The 22,716-nt window shown below is 32.1% G+C and overlaps 1 protein-coding gene across 1 annotated transcript in view; it reads left to right on the top strand.

Annotated features, from left to right (window-relative positions):
• The window catches only part of LOC148275292 (glutathione S-transferase 1-like), a 36,307-nt gene that overhangs the window by 1,122 nt on the left and 12,469 nt on the right, over positions 1 to 22,716 (top strand). Inside the window, exons 2-4 of the mRNA XM_088235921.1 lie at positions 15,571 to 15,712; positions 19,635 to 19,693; positions 22,275 to 22,419. Coding sequence (XP_088092047.1) covers positions 15,590 to 15,712; positions 19,635 to 19,693; positions 22,275 to 22,419 — 327 coding nt within the window. The 5' untranslated portion in view covers positions 15,571 to 15,589. The remainder of the gene's footprint in view (positions 1 to 15,570; positions 15,713 to 19,634; positions 19,694 to 22,274; positions 22,420 to 22,716) is intronic.

The following is a 22,716-nucleotide window of genomic DNA, read 5'->3' as shown; positions in this document are numbered from 1 at the left end:
TTATTTTATTATTAATTAATCTGCTTAGTGTTAGCCACCTTTAGCGCGAATAAAAGCATCGAGTCTGTCCAAGAAGGCTTCACACGCTGCACGAATGTGAGCTGATGGTATTTTGTCCCTCTCTCGGCGAAGAGCAATCTTCAAGGCGTCGACCGTCTCATATTTTTTAGCTGATACTTTAGCCTCTAGAATGGACCATATAATAAAGTCCATTGGGTTTAAATTCGGGAAATATGGAGGCCACTGTTGGGATGAAATGAAACTGGGAACTTTTTCTTGTAAAAAACGTTGGGTTTCATGGGCTTTATGGAATGGTGCTGAGTCTTGTTGTAACGTCTAATGGTTTCTACCGAATTTTTTACGTGCTTTAGTAACAACGTATCATTTAAAATCTTTTCACGGTAGATTTTCTGATTTACCTTTACGCCCTGTTCAATGAAAACGAGTGGTGAGCGTCCTGTGGCAGTTACCGCGGCCCAAACCATCGCTGATGCAGGCGCTTGCTTTCGCAGAGAAATTCGCTGGTCTAAATTGTCTTTTAATTTGCACTGTAACCATACACGATCGTTTTGTTTGTTTACATATTGCTGAACCGTAACTATTTTTTCAATAGAAAATACCAAATTTTCTAGCTCTCCACCAACGTGCAAGTGTTTTAACACCTTTACTCTTGCTAGACGAATTGCCTTTTGTGCAGGCGTTAAATCTTGCACTTTTTGTATTTTGTTGGGCTTCTGTTCATTGTTTAAAATGCGCCCCATGCTACAAGCCGACACATTGAGATTTTCCGCCAATTGAACTGCGCTTTGTCGTAGATTAAGTTGAATTCTGGCCTTCACCTTTCGAACCATTTCTGTCGATGTTGCTGTTTTTAGATGTCCACCTCCATGGCATTTTCTTATGCTACCAGTATCATTGTAACGTGAAATGATCTGATACACAAAAATTTTGACACATGTAAATGTCGTAGCGCATTAACAATGGCAGGTTGCAACTTTCCAACTAAATACAGAGTTATAACACTGTTGAGTTTGAATTCCATTTCGATAACTTTTTAAACTGTGACGTAAAACGATATGCTTCGGTAGAATTATTAACAATATAACAGATCGACACGTGTCGAAACATGATTGAACTATCATGAGCCGTTTGGTTGCTACAGCAGCGTGAAGTTGGTAACACTTCGAGCGCCTAACCCATTATCTAAAATAGTTTTCATAGCAGGAAAAACCATAATGGACCAAATCCGGAATCAAGAAATTAGACGGATTTGCGATACCCAAGACATGGTACGGTGTAGCAGAACAAAGAGAAGATTCTGAAGAGATCACGTCGATAGATGGACAGCTCCAGAATCCCCTTTACCGTGGCCCATGAAATCCCAGCTGGTCTCCGTTTGCCTTGAAGAGCACCAAAGAGATGAAAGGACAGCTGGAACTCGGCGTCTCAGGAATCACCCTCTATCCGATAACTGGTCAACCGATCTAAACAAAGAACTATATAAGATGGTGTTTTATGTTTCTTATACAATAATGTTTTCTTTTTATTTCGGATGTATTAATTTGTATGATATTATGCATAGTCAAAAAAATGTTTTTTCTTATGTACGGTCCCAAATGAGTTTCTTCAATAACTCCTGGGAGTATAATATGTATTTTTTGCATTATATGTTTTATTAATAATAAAAAATAAAATAAAAATAAAAAGATGTTTTCATTCAAAATAAATTGTTGTTTTATTTCCAGTATGAAATTGGCATCCAACCTTTATCCCCTGTATGCCTTTTTTTTCTTGTTCGTGTATAATGAAAAGTACAGCCTTGATGTAAAATTTTATCTAAAAAAAAGAGTCAAATCGTGTGAACTACCACCGCATGCCCTTATTAGTTTAAAAAACATAAAAAATTACATTTATTCTTTATATCATGCTTCATATGCATAAAATGATTTTTTTGTATCTATTGAAATCTACAGTCATTTATACAATACCACGGTTATAATATAATAGATGCTTAATACTAGACTCAAATTTATTTCAAACTTATAATTAACAATATACGTAATGTGTTATAAAAAATTGTATAGTGGAGCCAGGTAGAAGTAAATTGGATTGTCTCATTCGCCTAAACCAATATTCAATCAACTGCTCCACAAATGTATAGCTAATGTTAGGTTTCTGTTCTTTCATTGTGCGTTTTGTAATATAAATAATATAGATGTACATAAATTAATTGTAATAATAAATACGTAGTGTTTAAAACTGTCTGAATATATTGTTGATTATCTCTGTTTATTAAGTTGGTTTTCTTTTTTTATTCTGTAATGTAAATTTTTTTTTTTTTTTAAGTATATTGTTATGTGTCTTTGGCACGAGTAACACCCTAGTGAGGTCACATTATGTTTATTATTAATTATAGTTTGTAAGAAAATATGAATAAATAAATAAATACAAGGATAGAATTTGGAAAACCATAAATGAAATGTTTGTAAGTAGTATTAGTAAAGATTTACAATATTTTGATTGATTGATTTGGTGTTTATTTTGTTGAACTCAAACTTATAATAGTAGAAATCAAACACTGATTTTAGTCTGTTAAACACTTTATTTTATTTTTACAAATATAAAAAATATAAAAACAAAAATTTCGTTACAATTGTTTCGCCTCGTTGTCACAAAATTTTTGTTTTTTTATTTTTTATATTTGTAAAAATAAAATAAAGTGTTCAGTGGACTCAAATCAGTGTTTGATTTCTAATATTATAAGTTTACAATTTTTGTTTTAATTAAAGTTAAGATGGTTTTTGACTTTAAAATTTCAAAAATGTACTTGTTCCTGAAATGTTCAAATAAAAATTACATCAAATCCCACATAAATTATTTTAATGTTAATGATACGTCATGAATTGGGTTAGCAAGATGTAAAACGACGGGATTTATAATTGAAATAAAACACAGCAAATTCGATTTTAAAAAATACGGAATAGTTTTATTAGAAGTAGGTGTTTTTTATTTTTATTTCTTTATTTATTGAAATCTACAATCATATATACATTGATACTAGTATCATATAATAGATACTTAATAATAGACTAAAATGAGCTTAAACTTATAATTAACAATGTACATAATGTGTCATAAGTTTTATGTGAAAAGTGTTGCTAGTAATTTGTTATTGTTTCCATAAATAAATAAATAAATAGTTACCTTAAACTTCATACTCTTTTGACATTCAATTGGTATAATATATTCAAACATTTAATAATTTAGTAGCTAGTTAGAACCATAACCAACATGAGTTTACAATCATGTATTTATGTTCTGGGTCGATCTGAATTTTTTATTCAAAGACCTTGTTACCAGAAATATGGCGTTTCTATAATGCTCTAAGTCTTCGGATTTACTTATTTATTAAAATAATGACCTTAGGGCAAGTGCACCAAAAACATTTTCATATTAAATAATTAATGCGTTTTATATTATTCATTTTATACAACTCATTTGTCCGTTTTAACGAAAACATAATAATTACTAGCAGAAAACAGTCAGCAACTACTGACTGCTACATGCTGGAAAAATCAGCTTTTCGGGCCTCGTGTAATCTGTCCTCCGGGCCTAGTTTCTAAAAAAGCATTATGAAATAACTACGTATATACGAATAGCTACTTATTTATATGATATACGAGCATAGAATTAAGAATAGTCCAGAAGGAGCGTAGAATCATATTTGAATACATCGGACTGTGTCCAATAATTCCCCACTTAGACACACTTTTGCCGTGCGCATACTTAAAGTAATCGCGTAATATTGCCAGATCGCGAAGAATATTCCATAACACAAATGTAAGGTAAAAAAAACTCTTTGTTAATTTTTCTAAATATTTTTTGTGCACTCGGAAACATTGATTGACACAACAGAGTTGATAAGTAAAGGGTCATTTAATTAGAGTAATTGAATGAATAAACTTTGAACTTTAAATTTAAAACAAATCATATTTTACATAAAACGGATATTTTTATATCATGTTAAATAATATTTTATGTTTTAAAGATAATGTCGGCCAAATCCGAGGTTCAATTTTCATTATTTCTCTTATTATATGAGCAAAGTAGGGTAAAAAAATTTACTACCCTGGCAACACTAACGAAATTTCCATTTTGTTTCTTCGACAATCTGACAGATGGAAAAATAATTCAATTTTTAAGTAATGCATTTGTTATATACATATTCATTCGCTAATTACGCATGAAATGCGATTGCATCATGTTTCTTTAAGATCCTAGCAGTATTTCTGCACTTTAAAAGGACACAACACGGCATAGTTAAATTCAAATCAGGAGTTGCGTACTGAGCGACTACAAAGTAACTAATGGGTCAAAACGTAAACCTACTCATTTATGAGTAGTTGGGTTGCCTTCTGTTTGACGTGCGTATTCGGTTTCTGGACTATTCTTAATTCTAAGTGTACGAGGTTTGATAAAAAAATAAATGGAATATCCATATTTCAAATTTCAAGACGTAATTTTAAGAGTCTATTATTTTTTTCTAGATTGGTACACAGTTAATAATTATTCTGTCAATTTAAGGGCATTTTGGAAACGTGGTTGGCAGACCAATGCTTTTATACTTCCACACTTTGTCTATGGATTAATAATATGGCCGCAATGTAGTAAACATATGCAAGAATCAATACAAAGAACAATTAATAAAGCACTTAAAGTAATATTTAATTTTAATACATATACTAGAACTACAGAATTATATAGAATAACAAAAATTCTCAATCTAGAGGAATTGATCTACACAGAGAAAATAAAAATGATATTTTAGATGAAAAAGAATGAAATAAAGACAAATATTAAATTTAATTTCTTTAATTTTTTAATAAAATAAATACAAGAGCATCAAATAATTTAACTTGCAAACAACCTAGGATCAACAGAAAAAGAAACAGTTTTTTGTATACAGCAATAAATTTTTACAATTCACTTTCTAATGATCTAAAAAATATACAAAACATGTACGTACTTAAAAAACACCTAAATAAAACAGTTTTTACAGCCCGTGTGACGACTGATATGTGATGTTATTTTATCGAATTTTTATTTTAACTATTGTGTTATTATATATAATATCCCCTCATACCAGCACTTTGCTGATTGGGAATATTTCGTACTAATAAAATATGTAATAAAATGTAATATGTAAAGTTTGAAAACCTTGTATTTTGAATAAATAAATAAATAAAAAAAATCAGACCAACTAGTAAGAGGCGTTTTGGTGTGATCAGCGAATTTTCAACATTTTTTCAGAGCGAAAATGGCGGACACATGCTCACGCCTTGCGACTTGTTCGCGACTTTTTGACAAAAAACCAGACCGCCATAGAATTAAGAAGAGTCCTGAAACCGCGTACGCACATCAAACAGAAGTCGACTAAACTACTCATCAATGAGCAGGTTTACGTTTTGACCCATTAGTTTCATTGTAGACTTCGCTCAGTACGCAACTCCTGATTTGAATTCAACTATGCCGTGTTGTGTCCTTTTAAAGTGCAGAAATACTGCTAGGATCTTAAAGAAACAGGATGCAATCACATTTCATGTGTAATTAGCAAATGAATATGTATGTAACAAATGCGTTACTTAAAAAATGAATTATTTTTCCATCTGTCAGATTGTCGAAGAAACAAAATGAGCATTTCGTTAGTGTTGCCAGGGTAGTAAATTGTTTTACCCTACTTTGCTCATCTAATGAGAGAAGTAATGAAAATTTGATCTAGGATTTAACAACTATATCGTAGACATTTGACCGACATCTGTTCAAAACATCAAATATAATTTAACATGATATAAAAATATTCGTTTTATGTAAAATAAAATTTGTTTTATACTTTAAGTTAAAAGTTCATTAATTCAATTACTCTGATTAAATGACCCTTTACTTATCTACTCTGTTGTGGCAATCAATATTTCCGCATGCGAAATAAAATTTTATAGAAATTAACAGATTGCTTTTTTTACCTTACATTTGTGTTATAATTATATTTTTTCCCATCGCGCAACATTACGCGACGGCATCACGAATGCGCGCGGCGAAAGTGAGGCATAATGGGGGAATTATTGGACACAGTCCGATGTATTCAAATATGATTCTACGCTCCTTCTGGACTATTCTTAATTCTATGCAGACCGCATTGATAATCAGCCATCACATTCTTTGGACTTGGCCTTAGCTGATTAGGTTCTCGGACATCTATAATTATCGCTCCTTTGGGCCTTACAGTAGTTTATTCTTTGTTATTTGGAGCAATAGAATAAAGTACTACTATGGGACTACTATGGGACTACTATGGGACTACTATGGGAACTACAATGGGGAGCAGGATATCAAAATAACATAAACAGACTACAAAGACAACAAAATAAAATATTAAAGTTAGTAAATGACCTTCCCTATTTAACTGCAACTAGAGAACTTTTTAAACAAAGTAAGCAATTAAATATAACTGAACTCTTTCAACTAGAATCATTAAAATTTATCCATAAATTAGCCACTAATGTAATTGTAGACGAAGAACTAAAACTTGTAAAAAAATGTAGTCAACATGAACACAATACGAGAATATTAGATAAATACCATATCCAACTTTCTAAAACAAGACAAGGACAATCAAGACCAATGAACCAGGGACTGAAATTATCCAATAAACTACCAGACAAAACTAAACAAAAGACTCAGACAAACTTTTCAAAAGACGTAAAAAATATTATTTTGAACAACAGAGTATGAATGAAAAATGTATTTATTATTTTATGTAAAATGAATGTAATAATCCGTAAGGGTTTATAAATAAATGAAATAAAAAAATAAAGAAGAATCTGTCACTCAAAATAATGCTAACAAAACCACACAAAATAAAGAAATACGACAATTCTTTAGTCTATGGCTACGTAGCATAGTTTTTCTGTTTTAGTATTAAAGATTTTTTCTCTTAGAACTTTCCTAAAGGAGTGAGCGTGGAATTAGCGAGTGATACTTGTCACCGGCTATCAATATGCAAAACAAGACATTGATCGGTCGCTGTATTGCGACGTGAAAGAAACACAAACAAACAGACAGACACACTTTTAACAATGTTTTGATTTTTTCCAAATTTTTGTAGTCATGGACTGGATCCAACCCCCTGAATAAATAAATATTAACATATTACAACAGAGATTAAGAAAAACTTAAAGAAGGAAATATAGAAGTCTAAGCATCTACAGGGCGTATAACCTGTCATTGGCTGGTTTAAGTGGCCACTTTACACTTTACTCAATTTAAACATCCATATTTTTTCAACTCTTTCATGTGTTGACTTTTGTGAAATAAATGCCTAGACTTCCATATTCCTTCCCAAAAATGTTTTCCCTCTCAGTTGAAACAAATTTAGACTAAAGGTAATTTTACCGCGCCGTGTTGATTTTTTTACGATCCGTCTGAAATACGCCATACGGTGATTGTCAAAACAATACACGTTTTTTAAATATTTTACATGGTTGATTTGAAATTTTTATCATTTGATAATATCGTTCTTTGATCTTTGATTATATAGGGAATATAAAGCGCCATATTTTTTTCTCCTCCTATAGAAATTTAAAGCATCAAAGTACTCTGTACCATGTTAAAGGTTTCGCTTATGAAATTCACCCCAATTTTCATAAACATATTTTAACAGAATTTCTTTACAATCTAGAGAATAGAAAAATATCAAAAAACGTTTATCAAGAAGTAAAATTACACAATAAATTTAAAATTATTGTTAGGAAAAAAGGAAAAATAAACTATGCCTTCAAATGTTTGATATGTTTGTAGACTAGACAGAATTCCAGCTATGGCAATATTATTATTATTATTTATAATGAATCAGGTTGTGGTCCGCGGTTAGTGATGCGGACTCACGAATCAGAAGGCCGAGGTTCGAACCTCACTCTACCGCAACTTTTAGAATGGATGTCGGATTCTTTTTCCCTCTGCCAAGGATCCTCAGAAGAGTTATCATTTATTTATTTATACGCCCTATGGGCTTTTATATGTATTAGCAATACATTCAAGTTCAGCAGTGTAACATAAGTATGTAAATAAATATAAATGTAAGAATAACATTTAAAAAAAAAGAAGAAACAATAATAAGTTATAATAAGGAAATGTACCCACATAGTATCATAGAAGTATCGCAAATTTTGAATTTCCGCGGGTTACGTAGATTCGAATTTCGATTTTTTTGTGGCATTATGTTGGCACTTATGTCTTCAACTTATGCCAACAAGTTCGGTCATTTTGAATGTTCAGTTAATTTTTGCCAGCTGCTTTGCTTGCACGTATTTTGGCTCGTCTTCGATTTTTGCCTATTCCAAAAAATGGGTCAAAGAATTTGCATCAAATCTTGTGTGAAAAACAAAATTAAGTGCGCGCACGCATTTCGAATGTTGACTGTGGCAAATTGTGAAGCTACCTTGGTCCAAAGCAACGTTTATCGGTGGTACAAAATGTTCTCAGAGGGCCGGGAAGATGTGAACGACGAAGAGCAAACCGGACGCCCGAGCACGTTAACAACAGACGAAAACATTGATGAAGTGAAGAACACAGTATTGGCTCGAATTCGAACCACCGGTAGAGAAGTTGCTGAGGACTTATACATATCGATTGGCTCGTGCCATTTGATTGCTACCAATGATTGACCAAAATGACCAAAATTGCTCAATTTCGACGAAAAACACCATCGCAAAAACATTGCTCAGAAGTAGTGGTGTGTTTAGACTGCTACTTAGCGATATACGATATTACCGATATCACCATGTCAAGATACTAGGATACGCTACCTGTTACCAGATACTAATCTGGTATCCAGACTCTGGTTCTTAGTCTTCGTATATCGTCCTATGCGGTATTCAAAAGTATTATAAAATTTGACTGTAGATACCTACACGCATAATAAAGATTATCTTTAATTAAAATATGTATGTAGGTAATTTGAAAAAACAAGTCGAATGTGTGGTATATTTATTTATGTGCACAATTCCTTTTGGCTATTTGAAGGAGCGGGAAATATACAGGAATGTTTAAAAAAATATCTGTTTACTGAACAGATATTGGAATATCTGCGCTGCTTCGTATCTCCGAGTATTTCCGAACCCGGCGAGTCCTGACCGAGCGATATTTAATACGCACATGACTGACATACATCGACATGTATATTGGTCTCTTTTCATCTTTTGTATTTAATTACCCAATAAACTAAGAAAGAGATAGCTTTACACAGCGAAACAACTGACCGGCAGGCGAGTGCATTGTTAGCTAAAATAAGTTTTATGAGTGACAATGCTATCGCTGATTATATTCGTTTGAAACAGATTTGTGAGATTTGACAAGTGTCTAGTGGCTAGTATATTGTACATACGTATTACAGCTCCATACAAGTATCATGGTATAATGATCTCTTGACGTATCATAGTATTTGTACCTGTGACTTACATACTAGGAACACCTTTACTCAGGAGGTGTTAGACTCTGTCAGTGACGACCCAAATTCGCTTCAGGGGGTCATAACTGGTGACGAATCATTGATTTATGGTTATGACGTGGAAACCAAAGCTCAATCATCCCAATGGAAGCTGCCGCACGAGCCAAGACCAAAAAAAGCGCGCCACGTTCGGTCGAATGTGAAGGTTTTGCTTACAGTTTTCGTCGATTGCAGGGGCGTGGTGCATCATGAGTTCCACAGGGCCACAGGGTAGAAAGGTCAATTAAAAATATTACCTGCAAGTTATGCGCAATTCGCGCAAAGCAATCCAAAAACAAAAACAACACACTAATAATGCCGCAGCCACCGTACTCCCCAGATCTGGCCCCTTGTGACTTTTTCTTGTTCCCAAAACTGAAGAGACCCATGAAAGGACGACGCCACGCTACGATTGAGGAAGTAAAGACGGCATCAAAGGAGAAGCTGAGCAAGATCACAAATATTGATTTTTTTAAGTCCTTCGAGGATTAGAAAAAACGTTGGCACAAGTGTATAATATCTGGTGGGGAATACTTTAAAGGGGACAAAATAGATATTCATGAATATGTGTGTAAATGAATAAAGAATTTTTGAAAAAACACAAAATTCTCGATACATTTTGAACAGACTACGTCCATGTACATGGGTATCATCATAATTACTCCCTTTCCGCACCTAATGGTGCATAGGGCACTGCATTGGTATACGAACCGCGGCGTATCTAAATCATTTTTGTTACATGAAGGTACAATGATCAGTCTTACGTTTCAGGTGCCAGTTCAGGGACTATGAAATATTCTAGTGTGAAAACACCTTTTTAAATTAATAAGGCCGACAAGATATTAAATACATTTACAAATATAAATATACACACACACATACACATGCATATACATACATACATAGTGTATATATATATATATATAAATATACGTATAAATACATATATGTATATACTTACACGTACACATAAACATTTATTTTATTATTATTTTTTTTTTTTTTATTTATTTTTTTTTTTTTTTTTATTGTGGATAACTTATATAGTGCCATTTTCGTAATAAAATACCTCAAGGGCGCTTTACATGGTGATTCTATTGTTAAGTTAATTTAATTGAAGCTTTTAAATTTGTAATTTAATTAAAATAATTTATTTTGTTGTCACGTGCTACGGATTTATTCAAATGATTTAGAGAACAAGTGGGTTTTAAGTTTTTTCCGAAACATCACTTCACTTTCACAGCCTCGCACCTCTGCTGGGAGAGCATTCCATGCCATAGGGCCTGCGACCGCAAATGCGCGCTCACCAAATTTAGTGCGCTGTTTGCGTAGAGGTATAATAACTTTTCCTCTCGCCGTAGACGTAGCTGATCTAAGCGTGAGACGCCTGTCAGCTAGTTCATCTGGAATGCATAGTTCCCTTAGATATTCCGGAGCCGAGTTGTGCAGTGACTTATACATAAGCCAACAGAGTTTGTATTCGACCCTCTGTGGAAAACGTAGCCAGTGTAGTTCCCGAAGTAGTGGAGTGATATGACTGAACTTAGAGATTCCGAAAATAAGTCTCGCTGCGGCATTCAATACAGATTGTAGGCGAGTCATTTTGTTCATTGGTAGACCTGCGTAGATACCATTACAATAATCGACTCTAGACACTACAAACGCATTTATTAATTGACGGGCGGCATCAACCGGCAAATTTTTGCGTATGCATTTACTGCCACCGACGCAGTTCAGCATCCTCAAGTCAGAGGACGTGCCAATCAAGCCAGCAGCGCTCGCCTACCACCAGCGTCGGCCTCACCACTGCCACCTTCGCAGCCTAGCACCCCCGCCGTGCTAACTCTCAAGTCAGAAGACGCCACGTTTCCTCGAGAAGCCATCCAACCCCAGATCTCCGTCCGGATCTCAGCAGCCTCCAGATTGTGCAACACCCACTCTCCGCTGGTGCCCTAGCTGTTCGAGAACCCAAAGGGTCATTCACTACGTCTTCATCTCCGGGTAAATTTAAGCTAATTATTAAGTTGTTATATTAAGTTTAAAGCTAATAAGTAGGTTAATTACTTTTGTGTTCAATTCGTATGTTTTTTTAAAATTATATTATACATGCAAATTTTTAAAGTAATTATTGTCTTCATTCAATCCTTCCTCTCAACGTTATAGTATATTGCAATCACCAAATACAATGATAAATGGAAATAATATTTATTTAAATAAACTCAACAGATAATCCCATATTTCTACTGTGTTAAAGAAATAAAACATTTAGTAAAACCTTAGTAAATGAAGGATAATAACATATTACAACAGATATAAAGAACAATTAAAAGAAGGTAATATAAAAGTCTAGGCATCTACGGGGCTTATGACCTGTCAATGGCTGGTTAAAGTGGCCACTTTACACACTGTGTAACATTCACCATGCTGCTCATATGTAAACATCTATATTCCTTCAATTCTTTAAGGATAAGAAACAATTATAAAAAATAAGAACAATAAAAACACACCGATGGTAAATATCTATAGTGTCCTAAAAATCACTGCTCAAGTGCCATAATCCAGGGAGAAAATACGTCAATATGTTTGTATGAAGAAAAGTCAGACCGCGACCTTTCACATCCGTCGAAAAAGTGACTTGGTGGGATTGTAGTTGATAAAAAAATTATTATAAAGTATTATAAAAATAAAAAATTCACATTGGTACCGTAGTTATTTTTCCAACGATGGTCACAGTCACTATGCAAATAGGAAACTTGAGTCGTTTGTATGATGAAAATTTAATGCACTTTCCAATATAATTCAGGGTTGTATTTTCCTGTAGTATGCATGGCCAACCTTTGATACAGGAGCCGGGAAAGATGAAAAAAATACAATTATTGTATTCATAAAGCGTAATTAAATATTTATTGTGTACCCATGCAGATAATTGGTAGAATTCCGCAATTAAATTTGTTAAGGTATTCAAAATAAAATATTTTTTATTGGATTTAATTAAACTATTTTTTTTTAAGTATATGTGACGCGTTGAGGATTGTTGATGAGGTTGAGTTGAGAAACGCGTCATATACGACTATTTAAATAAAAAAAAAAGTGGAATTAAATAGGGATGGAAAGACTGAGAAATATATTGAAAGGAGGGTGAGTGCCGGGAACAGGGTGAACGGTGCACTGAAATCTAATTTGGCAAACAAATGTTTATCGCAGGAGGCTAAACTAGCAGTTCAAAATGGAGTTCTAGTGCCAACCTAATGTATGGGAGCGAAGTATGGGATTGGAAAAATAATGATGAAAGTAGGTAAAACGATGTATGATAAGTGCACAAATGTCGGGATCCGCGAACTGTGTAAGGCTGAGACATGCATTATCGACAGAATTAAGAAAGGGGTGCTGCGTTGGTTTGGACATGTAGAGTGAATGGACAGCGAAAGAACGGCAAAAAGGATCTACGATGCAAATGTTGATGGATGCAGAAAACGAGGAAGACTTAAAAAGACATGGCACGATCGAGTCCATCAAATACCTTAAGATAAACATGTCAAGAGTAGGAATAATCGGCGTGCGTGCATGAGAAGATATATGAATGTAGAAGCGAGGAAGCGAGGTCTGTATGCAAAGACAGAGTGATATAGCGTTTTATCCTCTCTGACTACCCCTACTCAGATACGCGGACGCCTAGGTGGGTAAAATATGGTGGGACAGGCAACTGTTCCTGTGGGATGCTCCTTCAGTTGAGACTGTGCTTCCTTCCGAGCGGAACGCACACGTTCCTTTGTTTTGTCCTCCCCTTACGGGGGTGGTATTCAGATCCTCTGCCTCTGACCACCCAGGGAGTCCTTCTTTATTCAAAACCGTTCTCTCATTGTAATTATCCATGTTTTTACCTATGTATGTTGTGCTACTATATATAGTTTTAAGAAATTGTGTTTGTATATTTGGATACGTTTATTCATGTAAATTGTTTGTGAAAATACATGTTTTCTGAATTAAAAAAAACAGAGGCAATGAGGGGATCTTAAAGGGGGAGGGACGTGTTAGCCTCTGTCCATACATCCTCTTCCCCCCTTCTTAATCTGCATAAATTTTGTATTCTTTAGGAATATTAACTTTCCTCTATGCGCAGCTGACCGAGTCCCCAAGGACTCAACAGCTGCGGGTGGATGGTGGGCTTAAGGATCACCCCTCTGCCTATCCCTACGGGGAAACGGCGTGATGGTTTGTCGTTTGTTGGTTTGTTTTAGCTAAAGCTGGTGATAAAACATATTCTAGATATTTACAAATGTTATTTTAGATAACACAGTGCGCGTGATATCTCGCTTGTGTTAAAGAAAAGGTTTATCGCAACTGCTTTTTTATTTCTCCAACCCCTTCAAGAAAATAATAGTCAATAGCCATATGACTTTCAGCACCTGAACGAAGTGGTGTGTGCAACCGTTCTTCGGTTGATCAATAACATATTTTAAAAATACACCAAGGTTGCTTTTTTTATTGCGAAAGGAAAAATGGTTTCTGAAAGAAAGAAGCATTCGTTAGACGAGGTAAGTTGACCGATTTAACGGTATTTTCATAGGTATGAGAAGGTATTTTAGGTTAAATGCTATTACCGCTAATGCTACTATATATTATTAGGTAATTTTAAAAAATAAAATAAATTTTAGTTACACCTGGGGCGTTCGGCGACTAATCTAATCAACGAAACAGAACTAATTTTCGAGTAAGTATTTTTGTTTTATAATTATTATTATATATTTCAGTTTCAGTGCTGCAGAGCAGCGTTTAATTTATAATTAAAAAATACATATAATAATTTATTACCCACTAAGTCTAAAGACTTTTCGGTGGGACACATTTTTTTTTTTATGACAGGTTTATATTACATTTATTTTATTTATATTTTACAGATTTATTTATAAACAGGCACTATAAAGTATCTAAAAGATATTTCTTCAGTTCTTTTTTTTTCATTTGAAGATTTTTGATGTTAATGATGGTTTGAGGGAGATCATTGAACAATCTTGGAACAACGCAATTTAATGTTCGCTCTCCGAAGTAATTTGTAATTCGGGGAACAGACAGGGAGCCCTTAGTTTTTAATCTAGTGTTGTGAGTGTGGGAATTTAATCTGGTATAGCGAAGAGGACAACGGAAACCAATATTTTGTAACTAATTCTACGCTCCTACAGTATTATGTCTGTACTCTTCTTATTTCATTATTAATTAAAACTAATGTCTGATCACCCGATGACAAACTATTATTGAATAAAATAAATAAAACAACTTTGTTTTTAACCACTAATTTTTATTTTTCACCGACCGGTTTCAAAGCAAACAAGCTTCTTTGTCAAGGTTTACGTAACTAATGAATTGATTCCTTTTTATTTTATTTGTATCATGTTCACTAAATACTACACGTGGACCCAATACATCAAGTGCTTTTTTTTCTTACATGGGTGGTAATCTGATATCATTATTTTCGAAGTAAGACAGGAGAGGACCAAAAGAAATATTGTTTATTTGGTTATTAATTATTGTTTTCTTATTATGAATCGCTTTTTTAATTTCTAAGTTGTCTAATTTGAATATTTTATTTTCAACATGAAGTACTTTTAATCCAGTGTCTTTATTGAAGTTATGATTATTTTCTATAAACTTTATATTATTGAATAGTTTATCGGGAGAAAATATATTTTAATACTTTGTTTTCTTTATAATGTATTAATATTGTAATAATGTGTATATTTTATAAAAATAATTTAAAATATACAAAAAATTTTAAAAAAATACTCTTCTACAAAATAACGAATGAGAATACGTTTTAATTCATCAACAGAATTCGTATTAATAAATTAATAAATATGTATGTTTGTGGTATCTATCAATTGTAATATTTATTTATCATTGTGTTTAGATTTAGTTTTATTTTTATGTTTAATTTGTATTTAAGTCAAAATATTATGTATTTTTTACTATATGAAAAAATTGTATTGTGGCACAAATTTTACTTGAAATACTATGTTTGTTTATTTCCATAGAGAAGTTCCAACTCTTTATATGTTCGATCCGAGTCCTCCATCCAGGGCCGCTATCCTCACAGCATCAGCTCTTGGAGTTCCTTTGCGCCTTGTGTCCGTAAATATTTTCAAGGGAGAGCAGATGCAACCTGACTTTATGAAGGTAATCTTATTTATTTGAAACTTTATATACATATACAATATATAAACATATAAAGGCGGGCATATTGCCCTAAGGCAATTTCTTCCTACCGTTCAGTTTGAGAAAATTATAAATACATGGACATATTGAATCTTACAATTTTATACAAAAATAAAAACAAAGATTAACAAAATAAAAAAACATATAAAAAAATTAACAGTATACTTTGAAGAGAGGAGAGGGGATGGGAGGGAAAGAAGAAGGATAAAGGCACAATTGAAATATTAAGATAGTGACATTTCAATCTTGACTTAAATGTAAATAAAGAAGGGGCGTCTCTAACATTAGTGGGTAGATTATTCCACAATCGAGCGGCTACTACTGTGAAAGATGAGGCAAGAAAATTAGAGCGATGACGGGGTATTAAAAGGGTTCTCTCGTCAATCTTGTCATGTATAAAAATATAACTAAGCAAACTAGTTTGATTGTGTAACTATAGATACTTATACTAAAAGATTTTGAAGAGAAGCAAATATTTTTATGGTATTTGAATGACGTTATACTGCAAATTCGCAAAGCGATTCTCCTTCTGCAGACGTCACTCTTCGCTGAACATCAATATTCTAATGCTGCTGGGGTTTGGGGTGTGTTGGTTGTTGAATTCCTACAGAATAGAATAGGGAAACATCACGTTCTATGAATACCGATAAAAATGTATGAAATGGAATTAGAATAATTAAGTGTATTTTTAAAATCAATATGTATACTGTGGAGAAATGTTTTAATATGTAACTTCAAAAAAGAAAATACAATAAAAATTGTCACTAGAAAAACGCGACATGTTTGGCATTGACAGTTATGTCGTCTAGATTCGTGACGACCGAAGTTCTGAAAAAAAACTAATGGTTTGGAAAAAAGTTAAAAATAAACATGAATCGTGACGTATTAGGGGCGTGGCCAATGCAACCACCGTTTTTGCGGAAATTCAAAATTACAAATTGAAAAATATTTTTTATGCTACTAATTAGTACCAAAATAATATTTTTTACGCTACTAATTAGTACCAAAAAATATTTTTTATGTTACTAATTAGTACTAAAAATATTTTTTTTACTGGACAGTACTTCATAGACCGTTTTACTTTAAAATAGAAAGAAAAAGATATAATTCTCTATTATATTAGTCCAGAAACCGCGTACGCGCATCAAACTGAAGCCGACTAAACTACTCACAAATAAGTGGTTTTGCGTTTTGGCTATTAGTTGCTCAGTAGGCGTCGCTTAGTATGCAAGTGCCGATTGTAATTCAATTAGGTCGTGTTGTATCGTTTTTGCGGGTCTAAATACTGTTGGAATTAATAGAAATAGGGTGGACAATTTTATGTGTAAGTAGCGAATTCACCAATAATATTATTCAAAACCGAAGTTCAGGATAGGGTGGGTCTCATGTGTTTTCTTAATTTGAATTGGAATGTTTTAATATTTACTATTAATTTTAAGATTTCTGGAAGATCATTAAACCTTTTTTTTCCAACATATGAATAATGAATTAAAGCTGCATTTATATTAAGTTATGGCGACCTCAGTAGTGCAGTGGTCAAGACGCTTGACTCACGTACGGAAGGTTAAATAATATAAACAAATACGTTTATTTCTATTTTTATATATTTTTAACTTTTTAATCTTTTTTTTTCTATTGAATATGTACTGTAACTTGAATTGTAAAAATAAAACTTTTATTTTATTGGTTGGTTGGGAGAAATTGCCATTTGGCAATAAGCCCGCCAATGTACAAATAACATTATGTACAAAAAGTTAAATAAATAAATAAAATAAAGGTTCCGGGTTCAATTCCCGATGAGAACACAAAAGTTACAATGTGATTATTCTCAAGCCTGGGTGTTTTGTGATGTACTTCACCACTGTAATTGGGCCTCCTGGCCTGTTGTGGTGCAAAAGTAAATAAAAATAAAAATAAATTATTTTGATATCTAGAGTTTTGAAAATTTTGTAAATTAGTGTTTTTTTTTATTTGAAAGCTTATAGGTATAGTATATATTTTTTTAAGATATCATCAATTGAACGTAGTTATGCAGAAAGCAGCCAGTCCACAATTTGAAAAAATGAGATATTGATGTTATCGGGTATGGTAAGGTCGATTCTATGTTTTTCTAAAAACAGCCAGACCGCTTTCATATAAAAAACTGTTTTAATCACCTTAGGAAAAAGATGTCGATCACAAAAACGGCATTTCTCAATTTGCAGAAAACACCTACAAAACTAGAAAAATCTTACGGTACTTTAAAAATCTTTTAAACTGATCAAATACATAAGATCCTTGTTTGTAATATATAAAAAAAAATATGTATTCATTGTTTCTCGTTTGTTAAAGTCAAAAACATTCCAACTACTGTGTAGATTTTACTATTCACTCTTTTCACAAAATGGCTACTATCTCAGTTTCACTTTTCTATGGCTGGCTGCTTTCTGTATAACTACGTTCAATTGAGGGTACTCGATGTCTATTTTAAAAAAAAACTAATTTGAACGGTAAGTTCCAGGCTTTTTAAATATAATTTTAGCGATGGTTTTTTGGGTAGTCAAAAGTTTATTGCATTTTATATATTGTTACAAAATAAAGACGACGGGCGTAGTAGTGTCTGCGAGAGAGTACTGGGGAGATGTGGTTGAGCTGGCTGATGTTACCATGATGTCCTTTTATAAGAAGTGTGCCTTTTTTTTCATGTCTCCATGACGGGAATGAAGTCAATGTACTCCAGGACGTCGTACTGAAATATGTAATCCGATTTCGTTATTGAGTTAACCGTTCTGTGCATAATACTGTTTTGCAGAATTGTGTAATAACATATACTGTCATTTCAAGCCTAATGGAAGAGCTTCACGATGAAGTTGGCTGTAACATTGCCCCGTGTAAAAGCCTGAAAATTTTATTTTAAATAATTCATTTAGATGAATCTCACCCGCATAAATAAAGGTTTCAGATCTTTAACTTCACAAACATAAACGGATTAACGAATTGAAGAAAGATAGATGTTCAAATATGGGCAAAATGGTGAATGTTACATGCTGTGTAAAGTGGCCACATGCACATTTTATTGGCCCAAAATTTTTTGATTCTTTTTGTTTCCAAACTTTAAAATTTTCCTTCATTTAAAAAACATGCACTATCCTGGATTCAAACTAAAGATATGAATTTTTTTTTCTATGATTTATTTTGTTGCCCTTTAATAATAAGAAATATTTTTGTGTTTTTTTTTAAATATTTTTTATTTCCTTTTTTAATTACTATAAAAAAATACCATATGATCTTTTACATTATAATTTTCATTTTTTTTCTTATGTTACACAAAAATTATAACTGTCCATTATTTATTATAGGAGGAAAAATTTATTAACATTTTCTTGTATACCCACAAGCAGGCCATACCTTTGTGGGATTTTTTTGTTTACTATCAATATGTATTTCATAGCTATATAATTATGCTTTTTTTAAAAATACTTTCTTTTATCACTTATGTTTATTGCTAAACAAAAAAAAAAATTTTTTTTAAAAATTTAAAAACCAGCCAATGACAGGTCATAAGCTCTGTATATGTCTAGACTTCTAAATTACCTTCTTTAAATTTATCTTCATCTCTTTTGTAATATGTTAATATTATTTAATAGTTCATCGTAACAAATATGTTTTAATACTTAATGTTTTATTTTATTTTTATAATGTATTAATATTATAATAACATGTGTGTATTATTTAATGAATACTTAAGAGTAAAAAAAATGTAGTTGATGTAAACATAAATATTTGCTCAAAATAAAGGTATTATAATCATCGATACACAATTATTGAGCAGATTTAAGCTAATGGAGAAAATAAATGGTTTAGGGAAGATACATATATTGATAACTTATTTGAAATATTTCAGAAAAACCCACTACACACGGTTCCTGTTTACGAGGAAAGGGGTTTCATTTTATCGGACAGGTAAGTTTGATAACACATTATTCAATAAACCAATTTTTAATTTCAAAGCTGATTGATAACCAAATTATTAAAGGACATTGATAAATAGCGTCGATTGTCCACTAATTGTATTCATGAGAAAATTCAGTGGTTGTTTTATATATTATTTATCAAACCAAGCCAATATATTTTTTTTAATTGTGCATCATATTATCACCGCTATGATTTTAAAAACTTTAGTACTTTTTAAATTACTCCGCCCGTGATTTCACGAGTTGCCGTTGGTGGGTTTTGCTGACATATAAAAATAGAACCCCGTGGTCAAAATACACTAAACGATAAAAAAATGGCTAACCGAAAACCGGAAATCCATCACAAATCACAACACATCACAGCGTTCTTTTGTTCAAAAGAACCTCTGACGCTGCAAAGTGTGTCATTTTTATTATTTTTTCATACATTTTCGAGAAACATTTATACCGCATGTAAGAAAACTATTTTGATTTAAAGTTTCCCGTAGAACTGGACTTCTTTATTCCTCTATTTTGTCGATCCAACTTGTAAGAGATATTCTTCTTATTTGTCTACCCTTAACTTTCTCTATTATAACCAGCTTTTTGAGACTCATCTAATTTTTTCTGGCAATATAATAAAACTCTCGTATTATGATCATGTTTTGTTGTAATTTAAATAATTATTGATTTAACAATAAATAATCATATTCAAAAATCTACCTGGAATGTTTGTTCATTATACTTTTTACAATGATTATTTTTTTTAATTGAAAATGTTTTATTGACAGGTACGTTTTTTAAACATAAATAATACATAAAAGGCGAAAAGTACAATTGATAAAAAAATGAAACGAAATACCTCGCCAAGAAAGAGACAACCTCTTGTGTTTGACTAATCTCCAGTCGATTTCCTTGTGCAGGATTTTTACCTCAGAGTACTTGCTAAACTTAAATAATTTATTCATTTATTTATGCTTTATTAAGTTAGTTCTTAACAGATTAAGAACTAATATAAACTTTTAATTACATTATAATTATTTTTTCAAAATTTCTTAATAACATATTCTTTCAAATTAGTTTGAAATATTTAGATATTTTCTATTTCCTTTATTTCTTCAGGTAACTCATTGTACAGTTTCAATCCCTTGAACAATGAGTTTTAAGATTCTGTTTTTCTCCTCATTGGTAATCTTATCTTTTTTTTACCCCTTGTTTCATATGTTAAATTTGATTATTGTTTTTGTTTTATTCATCCCCTTAATTATTTTATGTATAAATATATATATATATATGTATATAATTTGTTGCTTTACTGTGTGAGCAAGCCAATTTCTTTTGCATTCTTTCTATATTAGAATAGATATTTCTTTTGAGTATAATCCTCATTGCCTTATTTTCAAGAATGTGTATATTTTTAATTTCTCCTTCATTACATAAAAAAAGAATGGAAGAACAGTAATTTATGTGTGGAAATATTATTGTTTTATTTATAAGAATACTACTTTTTATATCTATCACATTTCGTAATCTTCCCAGAAATGAAATTTATTTTGAATTTTTTTTTATTACATTTTGAGAATGTGTTTTGAAATTCAAATATCTATCAAAGTAGACCCCGAGATACTTTATTTCGTCCACAGAATTTATATTCAAATTGTCAATATTAATATTGTAACCCTAAGGTATGATTATAATGATTTTGATAAAATCATCATTAAAATCTCTTTTGCTAAGTTTACTATGTTATTTGAATCGGGTGTTGGTCCCGTGGCTAGTGTTGCGGACTCACGGATCAGAGGTCCAGGGTTCGAACCCTACTTTACCACGAATTGACTACCATTGTAGAAGTATTATTATTATACTCTACTAGATATTATATAGTTATTTGTTAGTTCATGTAAAACATATGATTGAATGGATTGAATGGATTCAACGGATTTAACCTCAAAGAATAAATAAATAAAATAATTTGAGTTACTAACAATTTTTGGTTTATTACACACGAAAATACAGAGATTAAACAAATAATACTTTTAAATGAATTAAAATACTGGCGAAGACAGAGAAGGGCGAGTGACGTGTTACGCGCCCTTATATAGGTCCATTGGGCACTGCGGCCATAGACAGCAACACATCCTCGTCTCTAACTCTCTGATCCCCACGCCATTTTCGAATAGTGAGTTATTTACAAATCGTTGAAAATGGCCACCGAAATTTAAATATTTGGATCAATTACAAGAACGTTTCTTTAAAAAAAAGTCTTGTATCGTACGTGGACTAGTGTGAAATCACAGCCACACAAAAGTTCAAATAAAAATATGTCTAAAATAGTGCATAATTAACATATAATCCCACACCAAGTAATTGAGGTTTTTTTTTTTTTCGTTTTGTTTTTCTTTTGTATTTTTTGCCTAAATAAGTATTTCTTACGCAAAAAATATCTAAACGCCTATAAAACATATTGAGTTATATAAAAAAAAAAAACTTTAAAAATATGTATTGTAACTAACTAACGAGGCTAACGAAAAAAAAGGTTTTTTTATCTATCAAAGTATTTTTCCTAACTGTTTATTATTTTTATTTTTCAGTCACGCCATTTCAGCGTATTTGGTAGCTGCCTATGGGAGAACTGATGAACTCTATCCAAGGCATCCGACAAGAAAGGCTATAATTGATCAAATTCTACACTTTAATAATTCAACATTATTTAATCATCTGCGTAATCAAATTGTTGTGAGTATTAAAACCTCAATTTCTATTCCATTTCATTTTAGCAAACACAAACCAAACACGAAATTGATCGCAATTCTGACAAAAAAAGTTAGGAAAAAAGTATTTTCGTATTTTGGTCCCATTTTTTCAAATAAATATATCTTGTTTATTATTAGTAACGTCGGATTATACAATACAGCGTTGTAAAGGTGTAAGTGTATACTACAAACTTTTTTTTGACAATATTGCGCTTGGTCGGTTCAGTCTTAAACTATCGTGCGTCGAGTATGGAGGTCTCAAATGAAGAAATTCGCCATA

The sequence above is a fragment of the Micrasema longulum genome, unplaced genomic scaffold, assembly GCF_059751315.1.
Source record: "Micrasema longulum isolate JH-2025_06_02 unplaced genomic scaffold, ASM5975131v1 h1tg001467l, whole genome shotgun sequence".
NCBI lineage: Eukaryota > Metazoa > Arthropoda > Insecta > Trichoptera > Brachycentridae > Micrasema > Micrasema longulum.
Note: the sequence above shows the minus strand (reverse complement) of the source record. Positions and strands in the feature narration are given on the sequence as shown.